This window comes from Rhincodon typus, chromosome 7 (genome assembly GCF_021869965.1).
Source record: "Rhincodon typus isolate 14 chromosome 7, sRhiTyp1.1, whole genome shotgun sequence".
NCBI classification, from domain to species: domain Eukaryota; kingdom Metazoa; phylum Chordata; class Chondrichthyes; order Orectolobiformes; family Rhincodontidae; genus Rhincodon; species Rhincodon typus.
The window spans coordinates 45,018,302-45,043,877 of record NC_063338.1 but is presented as its reverse complement, the minus strand read 5'-3'; the positions used below and the strand labels follow the sequence as shown (position 1 = coordinate 45,043,877).

Genomic DNA, 25,576 nt, shown 5'->3' with positions numbered 1-25,576 from the left:
GTCTGGCAGCATCTGTGAAGGAAAAAACAGAGTTAACACTTCAGGTCAGTTCTGAGAACAGAACAGTTCTGAGGAAGGGTCACCGTACCCGAAACGTTAACTCTGTTTTTTCCTTCACAGATGCTGCCAGACCTGCTGAGCTTTTCCAGCAACTTTGTTTTTGTTCCTTCAACTCAACCCTAACAAGACCAAAGTCTCTTACCTGTTCTGCCTAGAACTCCAGAATTTAGCAACCAAAGCACTCTCTCTAGCAATTCCCTCAGATTAATTTTTAAAAATGAGTTAATCACAGTGGAGTATTGACACTGTTACAAAATATGTTCGTTTGTGTGATAAACCTATTATAGCTTTTTAAAATGTTTTCATTGACAGACAAGCATTTATTACCTATCTTTCAGTGACTAAAAAAGTCTACCATATACTATGCCATTCCATTCGTTATATATTAAAAATCCCTGGTTTTCTTCCCCAAAATATATTATGCATGTATTCCGTGATTTATCTATCCATTCTGCGAATGTAAGAATATAGAAAAAGGCTATTTGATCCATAATATCTGTCTCAGACCACAATAAGACCTGTCCATCCTAATTCCATTTTCCTGTTTTTAATCAATAGCTTTATAGGTTACAGCACTTCTGACAGCATAGCCAATAACTGCTTTGTAAATGTGATGTTATTGCTTCTACCACCTTTTCAGGCAGTAAATTCAGACCTTTAGTACCCTCTGGGTGAAAAAAAATTCTCAACTTTGCTCTAAAAATGCTTCCAATTACTTTAAATCTATGCCCCTCGTTACTAAACTCCTTCAGGGAAATTTGTCCTTCTTATCCATCCACTTAGGCCCCTCATATTTTACGCACTTTATCTCCCCTTAGCCTCTTTTGCTTCAAAGAAGAAAACCTCAGCCTTTCCAGTATTTTTTCTCACAGATAAAATTCTATTTCTGGTTACATCATTATAAATCTGAGCCTATGATTTGCTGAAGTCTTTTACAGTTGAATTTCATAGATTCATAGAATCCCTACAGTGTGGAAACAGGCCATCCAGCCCAACAAGTCCACACTGACTTCCCGAAAAACATCCCATCCCCCATCGACCCAACATGCACATCCCTGGACACTATGGGCAATTGAGCATGGCCAATCCACCTTACCTGCGCATCTTTGGACTGTGGGAGGAAACTGGAGCACTCGGCAGAAACCCACACAGACACGGGGAGAATGTGCAAACTCCACACAGACAGTCGCCCAAGGCTGGAATTGAACCTGGGTTGCTGGCACTGTGAGGCAGCAGTGCCAACCACTGAGCCAATGTGCTGAACTGCATTCTTGACACTAGAATCTTATGAGGAAAAATCATCCAGCCTCAAAGATATCATTTCTACTCCTTCTATATCCAAGCAACCATAAGAGTTTCTTATTTGTCTATCAAATCTTTTATTTATTCAGATTTATTACTCTGAGATCACACTTCTGAATTTTTCTGACACTATTCTTCTAAGCTACCTTATATCTTCTGAAAATCCATATATGGTGGATCTCCCATTTACTTACTATTTATCCAACAATTTCTTCCAAAGAAACGATTAATATTGGGTTAATCAATGACAGCCTGCATTGTTGACAAACATGCTTCAATATTTACTAACATAATCAGAAACTGTCAACCTACAAGTTTGCACATAACTGATGGTAGACCAGCAGATTTACAGGTACACAATTTTGTCTTTTCATCATTCTTTTGGAACATATTAGATTGCCTCCTCTCTCATCCAATAGCATAATATTTGTATTAAAAAATTCTGAATAACTCCTGCTATCTTTGGATATCTAGCAACAAGCAATGACGTACTCCATTAGGACCCTCTGGCTTACTCCATTCTATTAATTTATACAGGAAGACTTAGAAAATTTGGAAAACCCAACCATTTATTAGGTTATACCAACATTTGTAAACACTAACGTAAAACATTCATAAAACATTTCCTTTAACACTGTCTAATAGCTCTTTCACATCCATCATGTTTTATATTCACAATTATCTTCAGTACTGTTATCATTAATTTTATCAGGTAGCATTTTGAAGTACGAGTTTAGCTTTTACTTTTAGCAGCAAAACTCTTTTGACTTTCAATTTTATCTTGCACTCAATCTAACACATTTCCATTAATCTATCACCATGTTAAACTTCTTGCCTAATTTAGCTGAATCAGATCTTTTATCTGAGCGAACGTTGTTATTTCCTAGTTCGACACACTTAGATTCTTCATTATCCTTTTTATTCTTGCACTAAACTTAACGATGACTGTGTTTGCTATGACCAATTCTTCTCTTTATCAGTTTGCTGGCCTCCACAGTACACATATTTCTGAATTCCATCTACATGGGTACCCTTTTTATGCAGCCCCTAGATCATCACTACATTTTAACATGATGCTAAAGTTCATTAATAGTTCCCACCTCATACTTCCCCTGCCACATGTCCTTTCTCCTGAAAATGCAACGAAAAATATTAAAGTCTCAATCATGTCCAAGGCTAAGCCAGAGCCCCCTCTTTCATCATATCCTGTAACAAGATTACAAACATGAATATTTGCATGCAGTCAGCACCAGTCTTCTTGCTTATGCCATCTGTGTGTCAACGTTTCCCACTGTAACTTGCTATAACCGCACATCATTAAAGGACTTGAGGCGCAAACGTTAAGTTGATTGTACAGTCTTGGATGGATTTGTTTGGAGTTGTCTATGTTAGCATAAATTAGTTTGATTTTTTACCTCAATGAACTGAATTTAAAGTTCAAATTCCCAACTGTATATTCAAGACTTGTTTATGTTTGGCTCATTGGTTGTAAATATATTCTAACAATTAATATAAAATTTAAAATATCTAATGTTAATTATCTACAGTTAATTATCTATACCATTGGTTCCAACAGAATTTTTGATGTACTCTCTGCTTTCATAGTTTTCTCAATGATGCCATGACATCCTTCATCCCCTGCAGCCAATGACACAACATACCATTCTCAAAGCCTTGTCATGGCCAGAAGAAGAATTGACTAAACATCTAACTGTAGAACCACAGAAAGCATCCTATCTGGATACATCACAGTATGGTATGGCAACTGTTCTTCCCAAGACTGCAAGAAACTACAGAGTCATGAACACAGCCCAGTCCATCACGCAAACCAGACTTCCATCTATTGACTTTATCTATATTTTCCGTTGCTTTGGGAAAGCAACCAACATAAACAAAGATCCCTCCAACCTCGCTTTACCTTCTTCCACCAGGCAGAAGATATAAAATTTTGATTACAAGAATGAATAGATTCAAGTTTCATCCCCGATGTTATATGACTTTTGAACGGACCGCTCAAATGTGAATTCTGATCTCTCTCTCTGCACCTTCTCTGGAGGTTATAACACTGCATTCTGTTCTGCTACCTTGATACACTATGTATGGTACAATCTGCCTGTACAGCACGCATGACAACACTTTTCACTGTATCTCGGTACATGTGATAATCATAAAATCAATTATCAATCTACGATTTATATTACTGACTTGCATCTCATCTCTATGGATCATTTGTTCCACAGTGCTCTCGAAAGCACAGTCTTCTAAATCACTATCGCTGTCTGCCATCTCATACTTAAAACAAAATATCCCTTGGACAAATCTAATGAGTCAGGAGCTCCTGAGTCTGGTCTCCCTGCTTTACATCAAACATAACACCTACATCAAACATAACACCTACATATCTTTGTCCAATGCAACTGATGTCTCGAAATGTTGATTAGTGTCTCATGGATGAGGGTTCACCATTCCAGACAGTCAATTTGTCCATACTCAGTACAATGGTGATGTGCCCAAATATACTAAAGAATCACATTCTGTAGTGTGATAACAAGAACTGCAGATGCAGAGATAACAAAGTCTGGTGGTGGAGGAACACACCAGGCCAGGCAGCAGAGAAACAAGAATGTTGACGTTTCGGGTTGGGACTCTTCTTCAGAAATGGGGAGGGGGAGGGGAGCTCAGAAATAAATAGAGAGAGGAGGGGTGGGGCTGGGAAAGGTAGGTGGGATGGTGATAGGTGAATGCATGTAGGCAGTGGTTGGGATTGGTCAGTGAGGTGGGAGGAGCGGATAGGTGGGAGAGAAGATGGACAGATTGTGTCAGGTCAAGGAGGTGGGGATGAAAGGAAGGGTTGGTCAAGGGATGAGGAGATTTTGAAACTGGTAAAATCTACGTTTAGGCCATCGGTCTTTAGGATCGAGGCAGAATTGATGAAGGGTAACACTTTTTGTAATTTTTAACCCTTTGTATGAAACAGGGGCAGAAGTAGACCATTTAGCCCTTAACGTTGTTTCCTTTTGCCAACAATAACTGACTTGCAGTGAATTTACACTATTTCATTGTTCCTAAGGCATATCACGTGAAACATTTATTATTTATTCAACTGAATTGTTCAGACTGGTGCACTTACATATTTTAAAGTGGCAGACTCATCGTGACTAGAATACTTTCCATTCAACTTTCTCAATACCTTAGTTCTGAAACTATTTAACTGAATTTTCAGATCCACATGGTAAATGTCCAAAAAAAAATGCCGTTTAGAGTCTTTTAAAAAGAATTCTGAAGACAGTGAGGTACATGCTTTTAAACATACTAAGAATCTTCCATAAGAAAACACATTTTATATGGAAACCTATGTGACTTTGGAGAATCATGATCAAGCCTACAGAGGTGTATACACAGTAGAAAAGCCAACTTAATCTTTTCCTATACCATGTCTCAATGGTGAAAGATTTCAATGAACATTCTGGTCCATACAAGCACACTTTATGCTTGCTCTAGACTAATATTTACTGTACATTCAGTAGACACACAGTCACAACACAATTTGTCTTTAATAAATCCAACATTTAGCAGTATTGTGGAACAACTTGCAATACTGTACCTTAAGTCTACTGCTATCTAGTTGCATTAGTTGTTCTCCATCAATATTTTTAGAAACAAATTCTGTTGTGTATTGCTCTAAATTCATTCCCATCAGCCAATGACAGACTTGTTGGGTTGTCCATTGAGAAACTGCTCGATTTTGCCATTGGTTCTGTTTCCCTGTCATTGCTTGATCAGGTACCTGTTTCAACAAAGTAAAATAAAATGTGATAGGTAAAGTATATAGCCTTATCATAACGTAAATGAGGCACAATAAAAAATAAGTTACTCAAAGGAATAAAATACTTTTCGTTATGAGCATTCGGAACTAGATAGTTTGCTATCCCTCTTCTGTTGTATTGATACTGCTACCACTGATAAAAAAGTTACAAAACTATGTAACAAAAACAAAAACAAAAATCGTTCACGAAACTCGGCAGATCTGGCAACATCCATGAAGAGAAAAACAGCATTAGCATTTCGAGTCCAGTGGCTCTTCTTCAGAACTGCTATTGAGTTCCTCCAAAAAGTTCTGTTTCTGTTTTTTTCAGATCTCCAGCATCTGCAATTCTTTGTTTTATTACAAATATATATGGCCACAGATTACAATATTTTTATACCACACCCATTTAAAGTAACCAGTAATGATAAGACTATATGGTATTTGTCATTGTATGTTATTGCATTACTTTCAACAAAAAGAAAATATTCAAAGTATGCTCTGGTGAAAAGTACTGTAAAATATATAACTATCTCACTAATGCATGAAATCAAAGAAATAGGAGTATGTAATTATATTATGGGAATCAGAAGAGGGGTGCAGACACTGTGGCCAAATGGTTCTCTTCTGAACCATAACAATTCTGTGATTCTATAACTTTCACATTAGGTTTAGAAATAGTAAATGCCATAACACTCGAAATCCTATACTGCCAGATAAAGCTATATTTGAGTTATGTCTTATCACATCTGAACAAAGTATTTTATATTTCATTAATTATTTCAAAATACATCAATTTACGCTGGCAAACATGGTAAGCATTGTTACAAAAAGAAAGATGCCATTCAAAATAATTTGGCAAGCTGAGGATTTTTAGTCGAAGAAAAGATTACAAGACATGAGAAGGATTCCCTGCTTTTCTTCAGAGTTACTTACAACTTTAAATTGTAGTTATATAGTGCCCTTAACACAACAAAATACCTAAGACACTTCAGAAGTGAGATATGACAGTGTTAATTAAGGAGAAAGCATACTCAAATACATGGTCAGTGGCAGGTTTTAAGAAGTTGTCTTTAATGAGGGAAGTAAAGGTTGGAGATGTTTGTTTACGGAGGGAATTTCCGATTTAAGACATCTGAAGACAACGGGTTAGCTATTAAAATCAAGAGGTGAGAATTAGAGTGGTGCAAAGATCTTGGAGGGTTATAGGGCAGCAAGACATTATGGAGATAGGAATGAGGCAGGCAACACACTAATTTGAAACCAAGGATAACAATTTTTAAAATCAAGGCATTACTCATCTGGAAGCCAGTGAAGGGCAGCAAGCACAGCAATGATGGAAGAATGGTACTTAGAGTGTATTTGGGCACTGGCAGAGTTCTGGAAAACCTCCAGTTTACCAAAATAGGCTGGGCAGGAACGTCTTAAAACAGCCAAGTCTAAAGATAACGGGTGGCATGGTGGCTCAGTGGTTAGCACTGCTGTCTCATAGCACCAGGGACCTGGGTTCAATTCCAGCCTTGGGTGACTGTGTGTGTGGAAAGTACACATTCTCTCCGTGTCTGCATGGGTTTCCTTCAGGTGCGCCAGTTTCTGCCCACAGTCCAAAGATGTGCAGGTTAGGTGGATTGGCCATGCTAAATTGTCCATAGTATCCGGGGATGTGCAGGCTTGGTGGATTAGCCATGGGAAATGCAAGGTTACAGGAATAAGGTAGGGGGCATGGATCTGGACGGGATGCCCTTTGGAGGGTAGGTATAGACTCGATGGTCAAATGGTCTGCTTCCAAACTGTGGGGATTCTATGATTCTATAGTTTAGTTTGAGATTATGGTCAGCATGGACTGGTTGATTTGAAATCTCTGTTTCCGTGCTGCATGACTATGGCTCTATGAATCTCGCTCTCAGCTAAAACTATATTTAAACCATTAATAATACTTTCTCCTAAAACAACTATATTCCGTTTAACACCTCTCAGTTGAATGGCTTTCTGAACCAGAGTGCCCTGTTGTGTCTGTTCATTCTTCTTGTGGTCCCTACTTTCATTCAGGCAAGTTAAAAGAATCTGTAATCTGTTGAACAAGTGCAAAGGGCTTCTCCATTGCTACCTTCTGGACTCCCATTACTCCTACTTTCATAGTTTCTCCTGAATCTGACCATTGACGAATTTCAAAGTGCCTTGCCTAATTCCCCTCCCTTCCCCTGGTATCTGAAATTCAACTGGAGTTCACCAGCTTCCAGCTAAATTTCTTCAACCTAAAGACAGTGCAGATGTGGCTCATATAGGTGCCCATCAATTCCCACAGCCACTACTCAAAAGGCCTTAGCAATCAGTGAATGAAGGGTGACAGTTTAAAAGTTTCTAATTCAGCACAACAGAAAATGTTAAAAAGTTTGAAACAAATTGGGTGATCAGCAGAGACCATGGAAGCAGCATGTGGGATGAGACACGAGAAACAGAAAAAGTTATGATAGTTGTAATGAACAGAATGATGAAGAAAAGATAAGAGTAGTAAGTCAAACAGATTATATTCTTAAGCGCTGGGAAGGACTGTCTCGGAGGTAATCAAAATATATGTCAACTTGCAAGAAAAACAAAATCAGGAACAGAACCATTTAACGACTATGGCTTTCATTCCAAACTGGAAAGTTTTTAATCAGCTTGTGAACTCACCTTCGCATAATCCATCTGTGACTCATCCCTTCCTTCAACATCTCCGGAGATTGGATTTTCACCAGTATCTACTTCATACTCTACAGTCCATTGGATTATGCTTCCTATCACCCTAGTTATTGCAGAAGTTCTATTCTATACTCTCAGTTTCCAATACATCTGTACTAACTGGTCCCCTTCCACACCAGTTCTTCCAATATGTCTAAAATTAAACTTCCATTCATGTCCAGCGTATAGACAGGGCAATCATGGATACCACGTTGCACTGTTCGAGTTCCACTTACCGTTCTAATGTGCTTGTCTTTTCATGCTACATTTATGTAGTACCCACAAAACAGGATATTTTTCCAGAATTTAACAACGTACCCTACGCATAAAAAAATTTTTCAACATTGCTGGCTTATGTACAAGTGGTAAACAAATTGTTAAATTAACTTGGATTATTCATATTTTGTTTTTGTCCTACGAGCTTTTCCCTAATTATTTTTATCTCTATGTATTACGAGATCATGCTTTTCCTATCCAACATCCCATGATTACTATTCCACTCTTTTGATAGTGGTGATGACAGGATCTTAGCTAGGAGAGGGAAGGCTTTAACTGCAGTGTTACAAATGTAGCAGAGCTTAGTTTTCACCGTTAATGTGGACTGTGAGATTTAGATCAATGAATAATCTTTGGTCAATTTTAGCCAACGAATGGGCCAGAGAAGAGGGAAAGTATTAAATGCTGACATTGACCAAAACAAATGCGTTCTATTGCTTTCAACATCTCACTTTAATGAGTTTAAAAATTCAAGACATATATAGCATTTTCATGACAAAAAAAAACACTAAGTTTAATTTTACATTAATACATTTTTATTTTTACAACGTACTTAGCTGTAAAAATTAGCAGTTCGATTACTGTCAAGTCAAGATCAAATTTAGTTTAAAAGCAGTTATTCCTAACAAAAAAATTACACATCTAATCTGATTACAAAAACCATTTGAGAATATATGACAAATTATATGAAAATCTACATAGATAATAAATATTTTCTTCATTCATGAAGAAATGGTACCCCATTTAAAACTGCGCTTCAGCATTCTGACTTGCTACAATGAATGTACCATGACTTTCGATTAAATATATGATTAATAATGAATCTCACAGCTGGTGGAATTTAAATTTAATTGGCTTTTTAAAATCTGGCATTGAAAACCTAGCCTTAATCATACAGACCATAAAACCCATTTGGTTCACCAATAACCTTTTAGGATGGAAATCTGTTTCCCCTACCTGGTCTAGCCTGCATGAGACTCCAGAATCACAACAATGTGGTTCATGCTTAATTGATCTCTGAAATGGCCCAGCAAACCACTCATTTCAAGGGAAATTAAGGGATGGAGGTTGTTGAACTAGAGGAGATTGCAGAGGAAAAGAGCGATGAGGCCTTGAAGTGTCTCACAAAAAAAAGAAAAAAAAAGTTGGAATTTGACTTAAATGTAACTTACACTTAAAAAAAAAGTGACATGTTAAAAAAAAGTTCAAGGAACAGATTGTTTTCTGCATTCCACCTTTTGGAAATCCCAGAGGAGTTATAGCAAGGATCTGCTATCAAGGAACAACTAGAACCATATCATATTTAGATCCATAAACTGTTTCTGCAAAAAACAGTGAAGAGAGGGAACAAGTGTCTTTCAGTCCTCTAATTATTCAAAACAAATCTACATCAAAAGATTAGGTGATCATAAAAGCACTTCAACTGAAAGAAAGGAACAAACAGCAATTATTTCCAACTTACTTTATTGCCAGATGTCTCCTTGTCCTCTTCACAAAAGATGTCGTGTGAACTTGGAGGTGAATGAAGGCTGCTGTTGGAAGAGACTGCTTCCTTACGACTATCACCAAACCAAGAAAAGGGCATGCAAGTTGGTATGGATGTGACTGAATCTGCAGCAGAAAGGTTACCACCTGAGCTCTCAAGCATTTCTTTTGATCCCCTGTCAGACATAAATTGAAGGAAAATTGCATATAAATCATTCTTTATATGTTTGCAACATGAACTGAAGACCAGAACAAGAGAACTATATGCAATGCCCAAACTTACCAAATTGATTAGCTTATAAATACAAGACATATGCAAACTCTACTCTAAATGATTTAGGCAATCATTAGCTTACACAACTTTCACAAATATTTGCATATTTAAAATCTGAATTTATGAGGCAGTTAGAGATGAATAATTGTGTAATTATAGCAGAATACCTGCTACCCAGAGAGGTTCTACGATCTTCTTTATCTAATTTCTTGCCTTTTCCACCAGATTTTCTTAATCCACTATTTGTATAAAGGGTGAGGGAAAGAGGAAGAAGAAAGGGTTAGACAGTTAGACACCTTTGCACATATTTGCCAATAAATAATGTATACTGCCTACTTATAAACCTAAATTCTGAACTTTCACATAGTGTTATTTTTTAAAAAAGCTATCTTGTTTTCTCTCATTCTATGTGTGGCTAAATCATATCTGAATAGAAGGTACTTTCATGCAACTATGGATATGGGGTTTTGGAAAGGGATCAGGAATGGGATCTAAGGCACCTGCATAAAGTTAACGAAGTCAGAAGTTTTAAAATTAACAGCTAGGATGCTCAGATGTATTATGACACAACCTCTGGAGCAGGTGGGACTTCTGACCCAGAAATAGTTCCATTGCGAGTGCACCACAAGAGACCCTTCACATAGTTATTTGCTCAGTTTGAATCATTGATGAAAATGTGGGACTACGGTTCTGCTATTAAGTCAAATTTAGTAGAGCAACTCACAGGGAGCCAGTACACACTGAAGACCCCACAATTCTAATTGTTCTCAACCACTGTGAGCAGTTACTTACACTCATGCCTCTAGCAATATTACTTAACATGAATGTGGACCACAGGGTCAGAGTCATACAGCACAGAAACAGACCCTTTGGTCCAACCAGTCTATGCCAACCATAATTCCAAACTAAACTAGTCCCACCCACCTGTGCTTGGCCCATATCCCTTCAAACATTTCTTATTAATGTGCTTATCCAAATGTCTTTTAAATGTTGTAAACTGTACCTGAATGCACCACTTCCTCTGGATGTTTATTCCATACACAAACCACTCTGTGTAAAAACAATTGCCCCTCATGTCTTTTTTAAATCTTTCTCTTCTTACCTTAAAAAATATGCCCCCTATTCTTGAAATCCTCCATCCTGGGGGGAAGACACCTGCAATTCACCTTATTTATATCCCATATTATTTTATAAACCTCTACAAGGTCATCTCTAAACTTCCATGCTCCAGTGAACAAAGTCCCAGCCTACATAATCTCTTCTTATAACTCAAAGCCCTCCATTCCTGGCAACATCCTGGTAAATCTCTTCTGAACCCTCTTCAGCTTAATAATATCCTTCATATAACAGGGAGACCAGAACTGGACACAGTACTTCAGAAAATGCCTCACCAACTTCATCTATAACCTCAACATAACATTCCAACTGCTATACTCAAAGATCTGACCAACGAAGGCAAGCATGCTAAACGCCTTCTTAACAACCCTTTCTATATATGACGGAAACTTCAAAGAATTACGATCCTGAACCCCTAGGTCTCCCTGTTCTACAACACTGCCAAGGCCCTACTTTTAACTGCATAAGTCCTGCCCTTGTTTGTTTTACCAAAATGCAATACCTCGCATTTATCCAAACTAAACTCCATTTGCCACTCTTGAACCCATTGACCCAACTGATCAAGATCTCTTTGTAATCTTAGAAAACCTTCTTCACTGTATTAATAATCTTGGTCATCCACAAACCTACTAACCATACTTAAATGGATAATTAATGCGCAGATGAGAATTAAACAGTAAATTAAAGCTTGAGGAGAATTAATATGCAGTGGACAGCAATTTGGGTGTTGGAAAAGAAATAAGGACACGAACTAAAGATCCTGGTATAGAAGCAAATGGATAGGACAGAAAAAGGCAATGCTTTTTTGGTCACGGAATCAATATAGAAAAACAAACTTAAACTCTGAATTAAGAAAATATTCGTGTTTGAAATGTCACCTGGGACAAGAAAGTAATATTAATGGTATCCATTATTAAATTATTAAAATTATAAGCTTGCAAAAAAATTCTCATAAGCAACTGAGATCATACCCAAAATCAGGAAATCTTCTTTTAAGTTTTCCTGATGTACTTTCAACCCCATGGGACGATCCTTCTTCACTCTTCTTGTCTTCTGTCAACATACATAAATTTGCCCTAATTTTATTCACCATTTTATAACTTTGTTTTAAAAGAATATTAATAATCAAAGGACTACACAAGTATTTTATCAATAATCAAGTGCACATGGCACAGTGGTATGTGGCAATTGAGTTTAATTTGACAAAATACTTCAAAACATATTCTGGTTTAGATGCTAAAAACTACACATACATGCAGGTAACACAACTAGTGATCACCAAAGCAAACATGACAATCAGAACAGACTGTAGAACAACCGGGGAGAAGTCTCTTCATCTATTCTTCAGGAGGAACAGAGAACTGGTTGGGATCCAGTGCATAGACCAACACTGTTGCCTGCGTACACAATTGTACATTTTTTTTCCTTTCTCTTGAACTGGACAACGAATGTTGGATAATAATTCAACTAGCACCAATAGCCTACCAAAACCAGTCAAGTAAGTAGCGAGTATACCTATACAAATCAATGTTGACAGGTTACCGAGTCATTCAGAGCATCACAACTAAGTATTTCCCATTTAAAATCTGCTTTTCAACAGGTACCACTGGGTAGCAATCAGCAAGTTGGTTCTCAGATTCTTCACACTAGACCAAAACCAATTGTCTTCCTCAGCTCCAGGATGACCCTTCACACTTTACAGCTAAAGTGCTAAGAATGGATGTGCAATCAATGTTGCAATGCAGGAAACAAGACAGTTGTTTGTGCACATTAAGGTCTTGAACACAAGGTTACGACAATCAGATGATCTGTCTTAGTCATGTTGACCGAGGAATAAACACTGGCCAAATTATCAGGAAAATCCTCCGCCATTTCCGCCACCTGCAATCTGACCCCACTACCAATGACATTTTTCCCTCCCCACCTTAATCTGCCTTCCGGAGGAACCACTCTCTCCATGACTCCTTGTCTGCTCCACACTCCCCACCAGCCTCACTACCCCCAGCACTTTTCCCTGCAACCGCAGGAAATGCTACACCTGCCCCTACACCTCCCCTCTCACCTCCATCCCAGGCCGCAAGAAAACCTCCCACATCAAACAGATGTTCACCTGCACATCTGCTAATGTTGTACACTATATCCGCTGTTCCAGATGTGGCCTCCTCTACATCGGGGAAACCAAGCGGAGGCTTGGAGACCGCTTTGTGGAACACCTAATATCAGTTCGCGACAAACGACTGCACCTCCCAGTCGCGAACCACTTCAACTCCCCCTCCCACTCCTTGGACGACATGTCCATCCTGGGCCTCCTCCAGTGCCACAACGATGCTACCCAAGGATTGCAGGAACAGCACCTCATATTTCACTTGGGAACCCTGCAGCCCAATGGTATCAATGTGGACTTCACAAGCTTCAAAATCATCCCCCCACCGAACGCATCCCAAAACCAGTCCAGCTCGTCCCCGCCTCCCTAACCTGTCCGTCCTTTCTCCCACCTATCCGCTCCTCCCACCTCAACCCCAACCCCCACCTCCTACCTACCAGCCTCATCCCTGCCTCCTTGACCTGTCCATCTTCCCTTGACTGACCAAACCCCACCCTAACTCCCCACCTACACTCACCTTTACTGTCTCCATCCCTGCCTCCTTGACCTATCCATCTCCTCTCCACCTATCTGCTCCTTTATCCATCTTCCATCCGCCTCCCCCTCTCTCTCTATTTATTTCAGAATCTCCAAAACACCCCACCCCCCTGCCACCATTTCTGCAGAAGGGTCCAGACCCAAAACATCAGCTTTCCTGTTTCTCTGATGCTGCTTGGCCTGCTGTGTTCATCCAGCTCTACACCTTGTTATCTCAGATTCTCCAGCATCAGCACTTCCTACTATCTCAGGAAAAACCCCTTGTTCATTTTCAAAATTAGTGCCATTGTATCATCTCTCCACCAGAAAGAGGAGGTGAGCCTCGGTGCACCCTCTCATCTGAAAGGAAATCCCTTTGATATGGCAGATTACCTCCATACCACACTGGTACGTGGCCTAGATTTTGCACTAGTTTCTCCAGAGCACAAACTGCATCTCCAACCCATTCATGCAGAACTACCTACTCAACCACACATATCACAGTTGCGTATTAACTGTTCTTCACATCCTATTTTTGGTCCAAATCCAATATTTGATAAAAGAAAACAGAACTCTTTTAGCTTCATGGAAGGTTGACTGTAGCTGGCAAACACCATGATGGACAGAACTGCAACTATCACTGACTGGTGGGCAACTGAACTCATTTGGCATATGAATTGCCACGAGGAATGCACCAGGGAAGAGTTAACTCCTAAGTTTTTGTTTAAATACAACCAGCCAAGTCAACTCTAATTTGTCAAGGCATTGCCAGGGAAATGCACAAGGAATGGCTGACCCCAAGCTTTTCTTTTAGTTGAAAAAGGCTTAATGTTTTGACATGTTCTTTCTGCTTACAAAGAATAGGGGCCTGCATCTGAATCAATGTAGCTTCTAGCACAAGCAAGTGAGCCACATTTCAAGTCTCCAGGATCTCTAAAGAGCAGTTGCTACATGCAACTGATTATGCAACATATAAAATCAGGAAAAAGGAAACACGAAATTGGGACGTCACAGCTGGAATTAGCTAGGATACAGTTAGAAATTTAAAAACTAGATTTTGAAAAAGAGAAATTAAAAGACTTAAAATTGAGGCAAACGATAAGCAGAGAATAATGGAGGTACAAGTGAGGGAAAAGCAGAGAGAGATGGAATTAGGAAATCTTGAACTCCAAAAGAGGTAAAGAAATTAAAAACCATGACTTGATCACAAAACAAAATACAGAAAAAGACAAATAGCATACCATCCAGCATCAAGGACTGACTTGCTCCACTGTCTCTCAATATTGAGACAGGATTACACAAAGATGCAGTCACATTTTGCCAGACATGCTCATTTCCCCAACCTCAATTAAACCTGTTCCTTTAATTCCAATATCAGCTTTTGAAGAACTATTTAGTAGGGTGTTAATAGATTGTGTAGAATGCCTACCTAAAACCAGGAATGAGAACCGGTATATTTTAATAATAATGGATGTTTCCAAAAGATCTCCTGATTCCCAAGAAAAATACTAAAGTGGCATGGAAAAGGTAGCTCATTTTTATTTTTTTTTGAACAAGGTATAGATCACGCAAAGAAATATGAACAGCCAAGGCTCAAATTTTATTTTGCAGCTCCTTAAATAAATTGACTAATTTGGGAATTAAGCAATTCACATCTTCCACTTATCACATACAATCTCAAGGTGCATTGGAAAGATGACATCAAATTTTGAAGATTATGAGTAGAGCTTATTGCCAAGATTATCCTAATGATTGTGATAGGTGTATTCCATTGTTACTATTAGCAATTAGGGACACTCCTAATGAGTTCAAAGAATTTAGTCCGTTTCGACCAATAGATAGGAGTGAGATAACAGGACCATTTAAATAAAGAATAGCTGATAAACCAAAGGTCAGAAATCATACTTTAAATCTATGTCTCAAATTTCATAAACTCATGGATGCATGTGAGCTAGCTATAAAACATATGAAGGAATCTCAACAAATATTGAAAACTAGAGCACACAAAATGGTCAACACTTTGTTGCGTGGAGTAAGGTCTTACTGTTCTTGTCTGTCTCTGGAGAACTATCAAAATGAAGGTTCATTGGACTTTATCAAATTAAGAGGAGATTCAAGGATGAGAATAACGTGACTCCTGCCTTTTCCTCACTGTTGCAAACCCATGAGCCGTGAACTGAACAAAGATGGATTTTGTCTTATTTTCAAAAATTATGATTTCTGTTATTAATACAGGCAACCAAGTATGGCGACTTAAAACATTTTTTTCAGTGTACTTTTTGTACAAATACAAGTGACAATAAATTACCATTTATTCTAGTCTAAAACAGAAACAGAGGAATGGGAGAATGAATCTGAAATGGAAGATTCAAACATTAACTTTCCAGCAATTAAATTGGAAAACATGAGGGTGCTTTAAAGATTAGACAGCATCATGTCTTGTATCCCAGAAAACAATAGAGATGACTTATAAAGCCTAATACAAAATTATAAAATCAATTTGTGAGAATAGGCCAAGAAAAAACGATTCTGATCATGTTGTTGATTTGGTATTGAAGGGCTCATCGTGTGAGGAGTGGTTAAGGAATCTGGGTTTGTACTCGATGCAGTTTACAAGGATGAGGGGGGAATCTCATTGAAACTTCAAGAATACTGAGGCCTGGATAGAGTAGAAGATGACACCACTAGCACGAGAGACTAGGACCGGAGGGCACAGCCTCAGCGTGAAGGGACAATCCTTCAGAACTGAGATGAGGAAGAATTTCTTCAGCCAGAGGGTGGTTAATATGTGGAATTCAGTTTCCACAGCACTCTGTGGCAAAGTCACAGTGTATCTAAGACAGAGATAGATAGGTTCTTGATTAGAGGATCAAGGGTTATGGAGAAGGCAGATGAATGGAGTTGAGAAATATATCAGCCATGATCAAATGGCAGAGTACACTCAATAGGACTAATGGTCTAATTCTGCTCCTGAATCTATGGTTCTTTGGGGAATGCAGAACCTATAAAGCAACAGCCAATCCAAAGAGATTAGCTCACATGAGAGAAGAGAGGAAGTTTATGATGGACAGTGACATTATTGAACTAAGTCAAAGTATCTGAAGCTCACCTGTTATGGAAGGGGATGAGTCACAAAGATTCTGCATTAATTATCAAAAAGACTGCAGGATTGTGTTGATCAAATTGGATGTGGTCAATTTATCACAAAAATCATGTAAAGGAGTATTGGCAAATTCCTTTAAGAGAGAGAACTAAAGAAACCTCAGCTTTTGTAACACCAGATGGACTTTATCAGTGTGAAGTCATGCCATTTGGAATGAAAAATGCACCAGCGACATTTCAATAGTTATCAATGAAGTTGTCACAATAACTGTACTGTCTACATTGACAAACCAGGGAAGAACATTTACACCATTTGACTGAACGCAGACTAGACAACCGCTTTGCAGTCTGCCTATCTTCTGTTTGCAAAAATGACCCCGAGATTCCAGTTGCCTGCTGCTTCAACATACCACCATATTCCCTGGCCAATATTTCTGACTCCAGCTTGAAACAGTGCTCTAGCGAAGCTCAGCAGAAATTGGAAGAATAACATCTCGTATTCTGCTTGGGGATACTGCAGCCTTCAGGCCTCAATGCAAAGTTCAATGATTTTAGAGCCTGAACACTTTCTTGCACGTCCTGTAACCACTCCCAAAGCCCAGGCCCTGTCATGATGCAGGGTGGTTTCAGCACAACTAACCCATTTTCAACCTACTTACGGTTCCCATTATCAGCTTTTCTTTCTCCCTGACTTACCATTATTTATTCCTTTGTCTGCCCATTTCTCTCTCCCTCCGGGATCAGTCTCCACCTATTGCTTACTCCTTTAATCCCACACGTCATAGTATTTATGCTGAAGACAATCAGTTCCTAGCTACTATCAGTTCTGAAGGGCCATTGGACCTGAAATGGTAACTTGCTTTCTGTCCACAGATGCTGCCAGACCTGCCGAGTTTCCCCAGCAATGTCTGTTTTTCATAAAAATCAAATTTTGTCCCTAATAAATTTCTCTCAAATAAAAGCATCATCATGATTGGAACCACATAATACAAAACATTAAACAGACCTTCAGTTATAGACCCCCATTTTAGCAATTGTAACTGAATAACAATTTATTTAATCACTGTCCAACTCCCTCTCACGAGTACTGGATATATGCATAAAAGCAGCGTGTGCCATTTCTATGTAACATTTCAATTATATATAGTGATCACAGAGTAATAGATTGGTTTACCATTAGTCTCTTTTCCTTTGCCTTTTGATTCGCGTTTCTTCATCATTGAAAGAAATGATGTGGGAGAACTTGAAGGTGCTGTGACTCTAGTAGTTGAATGTTTTATGCTCACATCGCTCTCAACTATCTTATGAACTGGAGAGGAACAAGGAGATGCAGATGAGCTTCCATCATGCAAGCTGGTTATGCTCTCCGCATCACGTTTTCCATCTAATGCTTCATCTTTCATCTTAGGGACAGATGTATCTTCAACAGCGTGTAAAGAATCCAAGCTACTCCGGACAATTAAGGATTCTGCTGGCTGAATTTCTTCACTTTCTTCATCATTTTCATCATTATCCTAAATAGAAAAAGAAGCTGAAAAGCTAACAGTTCCAAATAGTTTTTTAAATTTTAACCATTTAATGTTAACTAGCAATAGTAACCCAAATTCAATTTATCCAGGTAACCACTTCAAAAGGAAGAGCAACCCAAATAAGGAAAACAAATGTTCTACTCCAGAGATCAGAGGCCTTGTAAACTTTTATTGCAGTACACAGCAGGTTGCTATAAAACACAAATGTCATTTCTTCCAACATTTTGAAAATTTGAATTTGAAAAATGGATCTTATTAAAACTTTGAAAGTTTTAAGTGAAGGAAGATAGCGATAGCTTTCAACAGATAATAAGACAAGATGTTGAAATTGGTAGAGAAGGGAGAAATAAAATTTTGAGAAATGAGAAGTGATGCAATGTAGTATGATGAAATGGAAATGCAACACAATATATAGTGTGTATTTCTAAAGTGGGTACAGGAACAAAGATTTGGAGATATATGTACATAAATTGTTGAAGATGATGGGAAGATTAAGAAAATGGTTTGGGGGCAAATAGCATTCTGGGTTTCACAAATAAAAGCAAAGAATACAATAGCAAGTAACTTATGAAGAACTTTCTTTTTTAAATATCGGCTAGGTCACAACTGCAGCACAGTTTTCTGAGCACCACATTTCAAGTTGGATGCAAAGGCATTACAGGTTAGAGATAATATTTCTAAAAATGGCATTGGTTTGAGAGACTTCAGTTACTTGGATACATTGGCAAAGCTGCAGTTGTCCTTAGACATTTGAGAGATTTCAGAGAGCTATTTATAATCATAAGGAGTATACACAGTACTCATACAGAGTAAATAGCCAGAAAAAGTTTCCATTGACCAAAGAATCAAGAAACAAAGGATACTTTAAAAGAAAATGTTCTTAGGACATGAGTGTTGCTTGAAAGGCCTTCATGCCCCATCCCAGTTTGCTCTCAAGAAGTTGGTGGTAAACCAATGTAACAAAGTCTTTTTACATAACGAGTGATTTGGACCAAGAATACACTACCCAAGTTAAAGGTAAAGGCAGATTCAATTGTGGCTGTCAAAATAAACTAGATAAGCGTCTAAAAAGAGAATAGATACACAGGCCTATGGGGAAGTGCAGTGGAATCAGACTAGCTATTTTAGTAGGAAATGGAGGTTACTAACAAGGCAAGCATTTGTTGTTCATTCCTAAGTGCCCTTGAACTAACCAGCTTGCCAGACTATTTCAGCCAGCAGCTAAGAGTCAACCACATTTCTGTGGGTATGGAATCACGGGTTGGCCAGACCCAGTATGGGTGGCAGATTTGGATTTGAAGTCAAAGATCAGCCACAATCTTGTGAAATAGCACAGCAGGCTTATGAGTATTACAGCATATTCCTATTTCATAGGCCCTAGGGAAAATAAAACAATGAGTTTGCAGTGTAGTGCTGAAAGACTAGCAGTCTAGAATACAAGTGCAGAGATGTACTGCTAAGGCTGTATAAGTCTCTGGTCAGACTGCATTTGGGATATTGAGAGCATTTTTGAGCCTCACATCTAAGGAACGATATGTTGGCCTTGGAGGGGGTCCAGAGGAGGTTTACAAAAATGATCCCGGGGATGAAACACTTGTCATATGAGGAGAAGTTGAGGACTCTGGGTCTGTACTTAAGAGTTTTACTTTTGGGGGTTGGGGAATCTCACTGAATACTGAGCAGTCTGGATACAGTTGATATGGAGAAAATGTTATCACAAAGAGACCAGGACCCAAAGAGACATCCTCACGGTGAAGGGATTACTCTTTACAGTCGAGATGTGGAGGAATTTCTTCAGCCAGAGGGTGGTGAATCTATGGAACTCATTGCTGCAGAGGGCTATGGTGGCCAAGTTATTGAGTGTATTTAAGACAGGGATAGATAGGTTCTTGATTGGAAAAAGAATCAAGGGTTACAAGGAGAAGGCAAGAGAATGGGGCTGAGAAACACAGCAGCCATGACTGAGTGGCAGAGCAGAATCAATGGGCCAAATGGCCTAATTCTGCTCCTTACGATCTTATGATCTATTTGTTTACATCTAACGATTATCAATGACAAAGAACTCGAGAAGCAGTGACAAAAATTTCAGAACACTGAGAATAAGCAGAAAAATTCTAAGGGGAGTACCCAGCATCTATTAAACAAAGTTAAGGGTGGCATCAAATTCAAAGAAAAAGCCTATAAATTACTAAGATGAGTGGACAGGATATAAAGACCTACAAACAATGATGAAAAGGTCAATCAGGAGAAAAGAATTACAGTACGAGAAAAAGCTAACTAGAAACCTAAGTACGGCTTCCACAGATATTTATGAAGCAAGAGAGTAAGGTAAAGTAAATGGTGGACCTCTAGAAAGAGAGAATGTGACATTCATGGTAAATAATAAGGAAATGGTGGATGAAATGAACAAATACGATGGAAGGTGTCATCAACAGCGCTATCAAGGAGTACCTGCTCAATGATCTCCCGTTTGGGTTCTGCCAGGGCCACTCAGCTCATGACCTCATTATAGACCTTGTTCAAATGTGGACAAAACAGCTGAATTCCAGAGGTGAGGTGAGAGTGACAATCCTTGACATCAAGGCAGCATTTGACTGTGTGTGGCATCAAGGAGCCCTAACAAAATGTGAATCAATGGGAATCGGGGGCAAACTCTCCAATGGAGGAGTCATACCTGGCATGTAGGAAGATGGCTGTGTTTGTAATAGGTCAGTAATCTCAGCTTCAGAACATCTCTGCAGGAGTTCCTCAGGGTAGTGTCTTAGGCCTAATGATCTACAGCTGCTTCACAGTAACTTTCTCTCCATTATAAGGTCTGAAGTGAAGATGTTCACTGATGACTTCACAATTTTCAGTACCACTTGTGACTCCTCAGATACTGAAGCAGTCCATGTTCAAGGCAACAAGATTTGGACAATATCCAGGCTTGGGTTGAAAAGTGACAAGTAATATTCATGCCACACAAATGGCAGGCAATAGCCATCTCCAATTAGAGACAATCTACCACCACCCTTTGACATTCAGTGGCATTAGCATCAAATTCCCCACTATCAACCTCCTGAGGTTACCACTGACTAAAAACCAAACTAGACTCACCACAAATACACAGTGGCTACAAGTCAGAAGCTAGGAATACCACAGCAAACTCCTGACTCCCTAAAGCCTATCCACCATCTCCAAGGCACAAGTCAGCAGTGTGATGGAATACTCCCCACTTGATTAGATGTGTGCAGCTCCAACAACACTCAAGAAGTTTTACACCAAACTGGATAAAGCAGCCCATTTGTTTTGCACTGGATCCACAAGCATTCAGTCACTTCATCTCTCAGGAGCAACAGTACATACTATGTACAAGATGTACTGCAGAATTTTGCCAAAGATTGTTAGGATAACACCTTCCAAACCCACGGCCACTAGAAGGACAAGTGCAGCGAATACCTAGGAACACCAACATCTGCAAGTTCCCCTCCAAGATACATTTTACCCTTTCTTCACTGAGCTAGGTCAAAATCCTGGAATTTCTTCCCTGATGGCACTGTGGGTCTACCTACAGCACATTTCATCAGGTCATACAGCACACAAACAGACCCTTTGGTCCAACTCATCCAAACCAATCAAGCTTCCCAAACTAAATTAGTCTCACATGCCTGCACTTAGCCCATACCTTTCCAAAATTTTCCTATTGATGTACCTGTCCGAATATCTCTTAAATGTTCTAACTGTACCTGCATCTTCAACTTTGTCTGGCAGTTCATTCTACATACAAACCACCCTCTATGTGAAAAGGGTGCCCCTCAGGTCCCTTTTAAATATTTCTCCTTTCACCTTAAACCTATGCCCTGTAGTTTTGAACTCCCTTATCCTAATTCCAGGAAAAGGCCTTTGTTATTCACTTTCTGCATGACCCTCATTATTTTATAAACCTCTGTAAGGTCAGCCCTCAATCTCCTATGCTCCATTTAAAATAGTCCCAGCACAGTGATTCAAGAAGGCAGCTCATCACCACCATCTCAAGGACAACTAGGGATGGGCAATACATTGACCAGCCAGCTATGTGCATATCCCATCAGTGAATTTTTTAAAAATCCTTTTATCGTCACTATAGATACAAAAATAGTTTGAACAAAAAATAAATAGCAATTTGGTAGAACAAAACTGGAGAATTGCTGAAAAATATAAACACATTTTGTCTAAGCTTTTCATCTTGCACTCATCAGAGCAAATTGCAAGAATACCAATTCAAGGGGAAAACCAACATCCATACTCCACAAGAGGTCAGGACTGATTGGTTGACAAGTAGACTCCCATGATGCTGTTAAGGAGGGAGTTCCAGGACATTGACTCAGTGACACTGAAGGAACAGCAATATATTTCCAAGTCAGGATGGTGAGTGGTTTAGAGGGGAATTTGCAGGTGGTGGTCTTCCCATGCTTCTGCTATTCTTGTCCTTCTGTATAATAATGGTCATTGGTTTAGAAGGAGTGTCTAAGGAGCCTTGGTGAATTTCTGCAGTGCATCTTGTAGATAGTACACAGCTGGTACTGTGATTCAGTGGTGGTAACCTAAATGACAGGAGAGTGTTGACTGATTGGCATGTGGACTCTGATTGTTGGTGGCATTGTCATGAATGGAACAATAAACGATTGACAGTTCACAGCCAAGCTTTGTTTAAATTTAATACTGTCAGGTTGAATCTGATTGGTTGTGGCACAGCCCTGAGATATGAACCTGAATTGCTGTTACCTAATTTGTTGCACTGGAACAGGTACAATATGCATACATGTTCTTCCTGTCTGGAAGGAATGGGGCCCTGTGTATTATACATGTAGATTCGAGAACATGTAAGTGCACCACACTGCTAGCCCAACTGATAAACCTAAGACCATGAGATAAAAAGCAGACGCAGGCCATTTAGCCCAATGAGTATACTCTGCCATTCATTGAGATTATGGCTGAATTGGTCCTAAATTCAATTTTATCGTACTGGTCAAACTATAACCCAGATTATAGACTTCTCATATTAAAGACTTGTCTATAATAATGCCTACAGAACATTAAAAATATGATTTTAGAATATTTTAGACATAATACCTAAAAAAAATAGGCCACAGTTATCTGGCAAATCACATATGTAAATAGCCTAGCACTAGATTAGACTTTTGGGTCCATCAATTATCCAATGACCAATGGTAAGGAATTAGAATAGCTCTCCATACGTAACAGTAGATCTAAAACTACATGGCAATGTCTGATACACATTCAAGGTATGGAAGTCTTGACACAAATAACTTATTTCAAGTTCTCATTTAAGTTAAATAATTTGTGCAGGTTTCCTGTTTTCATACGTTTGTGATGAATAAATAAAATTGAGTGCATTTTCTTAATCTGTAACTTAAAAGTGATGAAAATTATGGGAATGGCACAAAGGAACACAAGGATTATTTATAATTGTCACAATTCTGGTATTTGGATTTGGATATAGAAGGAAAAAATACCTCAAATATTATAATGAAAAAGGTGGTGATTTGGTAAACAGGAATAGCTGCAGGATGTTTTAGATTGTGGTATGACTGAAATCACCGTACAGTGAATGTGTTAAAAGAATGGAATAAATATATCTATGGAAGTACAGAACAGACACTAAACAAATAAGGAAGGCAGACAATTTGGCAAAATAATGCAACCTAATTTAGGTTTGTGATATAATACCTTTGGGAAGCAAACAAATAAGATTGAAACTTCATGTAATAACATTGGAGGGCGTGGATGAATATGGACTTTTTTGTGTACAAATATATAATTCCATGGAGTAGTTAGTTGATAAAATCGTTCAAAGATAAATTCAATTATAGGTTTAATACTAGGGACAGAGTGCAACTGTAACATTCTAATCAGGAGTTTATAATTAACTGTTTAAGACAGTGTTAACTATAGGATCAATTCACCAGGGTTGAGAAACAGTTACAAAGAGAAACTTAAGACACTATAATATTTTCAGTGCAACAGAGAATGCTCATGCGTGTTAACGGAAGTTCTTAAAATTATAAAGAATTTTGATCAAGTGATTAGGGAAGGACCACTTCCTGTTTGGAGAAGCAGTAACAAGAGGCCAATTTAATTTTGCTTCAAGGAGGAATACAGAAATTGGGAAAAATTACTTTCTATGGTGTGTTGTTGGAAGATGGAATACCTTGTCACAACGAATAAGAGGCAGAAACCATCCAAACTCGAATAAGATGTTTGGAGCAGAGGAAGATAAAGCACAATGGGACAAGAACAGTGCTCTGGAAAATATTCTGAACCACTATAGCAAAGAATTCTCAGGCACAATAGTTATTCTGTATGCAAACCTCTATTGTAAACTGCCTGATAGCAATTCCCAAGCTGTTTTGTTATCTATTTAATTCTGATTAATTCAGCACAAACATGATTTAACTGACCATATTAGAAATGAACTGACCAAAAAAGGCAATTTATGTTGTATTTACCTGTATACTTTCAAAATCATCACCAGCTCCAAAGGATTCCTTTAGTTTAAACCTAGATGGAGGCTGTCTTTTAACTTTCAAAGCAAGTTGGGCTTTTGCTTTGTGTGAACTTGTATCTAGTCGCTTAGTTTCAGGAACAGCCTCATCAAAATCTGAAGTATCAAAATAATTTGTAAATATATTTGCAACTTTAGAAGCCAGTAAAATACTATAATTTAAGACTGGACATTTTTAAGTTAAACCCAAGTTGAAAAAAGTAATGCTGACAAAATTAAGTACAGTAATAAATGGGAGCACTCTTGCATTTCAATCTGGCTTTTGATCTCAACCCTTAAATCAAAACTTGAGAATATAATTGAAACTCAGTGAAGCACAAGAATGCTGTATTGTTGAAGATGTAGTGACAGTAAAATGACATTTCAATCTGCTTTCCCATGTTCAGATGAATATAATGGAGCTATCTGAGGAACATGATTTCAGGGATGGGGTGGGGTATTTGGGGTGCAATAGTTCTGTCACTACCTTTGAGCTAGGAGGCCTGGGTTCAAGTCCTACCTGTCTGGAGCTGTCATAACACATCTGAACAGGTTGATTAAAAATATCTAGCAGATTTTCCTTCCAGTATACCCCCTCAACCAACACAAATCAAACTAACATGCCCTTCACTAACACAATCACTGGAGTTCAAAGTAAAACATTTTACATGAAGCACACTGCTCCACATCATCCCCACCCAAAAAATCTCATTTATACACACTCACACACTCACACACTCACACACTCACACACTCACACACT

The 25,576-nt window shown here is 38.6% G+C and overlaps 1 protein-coding gene across 3 annotated transcripts in view; it reads right to left on the bottom strand.

Annotated features, from left to right (window-relative positions):
* ppp1r9ala (protein phosphatase 1 regulatory subunit 9A-like A) overlaps positions 1–25,576 on the bottom strand; it is a 105,631-nt gene that overhangs the window by 9,452 nt on the left and 70,603 nt on the right. For all 3 annotated transcript variants that reach the window (XM_048598521.1, XM_020514396.2, XM_048598522.1), the window contains 6 exons: positions 24,779–24,930; positions 17,936–18,275; positions 12,011–12,092; positions 10,091–10,162; positions 9,627–9,825; positions 4,967–5,149 (listed from right to left, as the gene is read on the bottom strand). In XM_048598521.1, the coding sequence (XP_048454478.1) occupies positions 4,967–5,149; positions 9,627–9,825; positions 10,091–10,162; positions 12,011–12,092; positions 17,936–18,275; positions 24,779–24,930 (1,028 nt within the window). The remainder of the gene's footprint in view (positions 1–4,966; positions 5,150–9,626; positions 9,826–10,090; positions 10,163–12,010; positions 12,093–17,935; positions 18,276–24,778; positions 24,931–25,576) is intronic.